At 40.5% G+C, this 2,500-nt stretch overlaps 1 protein-coding gene across 1 annotated transcript in view; it reads right to left on the bottom strand.

Moving 5' to 3' along the window:
• FOXP2 (forkhead box P2) overlaps positions 1-2,500 on the bottom strand; it is a 605,419-nt gene that overhangs the window by 33,163 nt on the left and 569,756 nt on the right. The window contains exons 15-17 of the mRNA XM_063642138.1: positions 1,967-2,168; positions 799-875; positions 558-659 (exon numbers count right to left, since the gene is read on the bottom strand). Coding sequence (XP_063498208.1) covers positions 558-659; positions 799-875; positions 1,967-2,168 — 381 coding nt within the window. The remainder of the gene's footprint in view (positions 1-557; positions 660-798; positions 876-1,966; positions 2,169-2,500) is intronic.

The raw sequence follows: 2,500 nt of genomic DNA, 5'->3' as shown, positions 1-2,500 counted from the left end.
GGACAGGGATATAGATGAACTCTTTTGTCTAAGTAAATAAACTGCATTTATGTTCTGACAGGATAATATTCACTTTACTTTCTTTTAGTTCCAGCTGAGTAGCCATGGCCCTCACTCCCGTGGCAGCTTCAGTCTGTATGATGAGGTATGATGTGTACAAAAGGCGCAGACCAAGACAAAACCTACAGCCTCCATTTGTTGCACAAGCCAAACAGACATTTTTCAAACTAATTAGCCAATAATATGCAAGAGAAAAAGTAATATCGTGCGACTAACAAAGGTGTTGATGATTGAGTGCTCACACTGTAATTAGTGTGTCAGGCCCTCGTTTCTCTGCCAAGCCTCAGCTATTAATTGCACCAAATTAGAAAACTATATCAGAGGCAAAATTATTCTTTCACTTGTCATTTTGAGAGAGGGAATTCATTCCATTCAAGAGGCAGGTTAAAAAGAGGGGAAGCAGATACTAATCTGCTTATGTCATGTAAATAAATGTTCCTTGTGCTATCTGTAAGGAACTGTGCTAGGCATCTTAAAACTCCTGGAAAAGTAGTTACCTTCCAAGTTGCTGCATTACGCCTGAAGTAAGCAAATGTCCGTGTAAACCAGCTGTAAATTTCATTAAGTGTTAACTGCCTGTCAGATGACTCCATGATAGCCTGAAATGAGACAAGATACATAGTGACATAAAATAATGGTTTACTAACTAGACTAGATGACACTTTCTCATCCAAGCCTTACTTTAAGCATTAATGAATTTTAATTTAATCAGGCAAAGTTAATTTTCCTTCTACTTACCTGCCTTATGAGAGTTGCATAAGTAAATGGAGGTCTGACATCTGCATTTTTATAAAATTCGTAGTTTGGGGCAATTTCTATAAAAATAAAAACTAGGTGTTAATTCTGCTAATAATTCACATTATATATAATTGATTTTTCATATTTCCTCTAGTATTGGTAAAGTGATTCAGTGAGAAAGCCACCGACTAGTGAAAGCACAAAGCATGACAGTGGAATTGAATTATATGGAAAAGGCCATTTCTGACGCGAAGTGCAAATGAAGCATCCCCTAGTTGTTCGTGGTACTTCAGGAACTGTGAGACCAGCTGGCCTGAGGATTTTTTTCCAATAGCCAGGTCTTCTTTAAAGTGGGTAGTTTAGGCATATTCTTACATGGACTTTTGCCCCCCTGCTATAATCTTTGCTTCTCTCATCTAACACGTCTTAAAGTACAACAGGCTCATCTCTCTGCATCTGTGGCCATCGAACAAAGGAAACACAAAACCCTCACCAAGCACCCATGTTGAAAGTAACTTCACTTTTTGTAAAGAGGGGGCTCTGGGCTAATAATGGTTACAATGTGTGACTGTGATTATCCAGATGTCCCAGGGATGGCAGGTTGGGGAGAAGGGAGAAGGGAGAAGGGTAAGAGAGGGAAAGAAGGTAAATTTTTGTTCCATGCAAATGCAAAGTTTGCCTCTCACAATGCTTCTTAAGCAAAGTACCATATAGGCATTAGGAGCTGTGACAGGATTTCATTTAGGTAGCACCTTGATAAAGACTTGATTCATGTAAACCTTGAACCGTCTTGCATAAAGCAAAGGTGTTTCGTATATGTCCTTTAAAATGGCTCCTCTCTACAGCATTACTCACAGATGTTGGATTGCTAGTCTTCCCTCCGAGATCAAAGGATCTCATTGAATTGAGGTGATAATATGGGCTATCCTGACATCTCTCAGTGTCTCTAATGGGGAGAGCTGTCTTTCCTGAACAACCATTCAGAACAATTCATCATGATGTGCTTAGGGAATCGCCCCTATTCGCATTTACCAGGAATAAAACAATTATCACTCCATAAATCATGACATGAGTTTCCATGTGCTCTGGAATGGCTCATGTACAGTTGATTCAGCTTCAGTTTTCCTCTCCCAAAGTAAAAGCGCTCTACTGAGCATTCATATCCTACCTGATGACATGGGAATGTTGTATTTGTCTGAATGTCGCCTTCGTATGGCTCCCACATTGGGCACACTGGCTGGGGTGATTACTGAGGGTCCCTGGGTAATCGGGGTGACTGGGGCCGTTGGTGTGGTAGGGGTTTGAGGTAAGCTCTGTGGGGATGTCTCCAACATATTCTTCGACATGGTGACACTAGACACCAGATTTAGCTGCAAAGGCCCAAGAGAAGGGCAGGAAAAAGGTAGAGACAAGAGAAAAAGACTTAAAAAGGTTTGACAAATGAGAGTGGATTCACTTCTACAGCTGTGTTGCCACTAATAAGCTGCAAAAGGAAGCAGCCAATCTCAACTAATTACAGGATGAAATTGTATCATAAGAACTCTAATTAGAGGATGCTGTTAGAGGTTATCTAATAATCTACTGCAATGTTACTTAGGACTAACTCCTTCTTGTCCTACCAGACTTCAGCGAAAGTCTATTTCCTTAAATAAAAGCCAGTTGCTGATTATCGACTGCCCCTGTTGTTAAACAGGTCTAGCCC

The sequence above is a fragment of the Symphalangus syndactylus genome, chromosome 6, assembly GCF_028878055.3.
Source record: "Symphalangus syndactylus isolate Jambi chromosome 6, NHGRI_mSymSyn1-v2.1_pri, whole genome shotgun sequence".
Lineage (NCBI taxonomy): Eukaryota > Metazoa > Chordata > Mammalia > Primates > Hylobatidae > Symphalangus > Symphalangus syndactylus.
The sequence above is the reverse complement of the archived record's forward strand: the minus strand, read 5'-3'. Positions and strand labels throughout refer to the sequence as shown.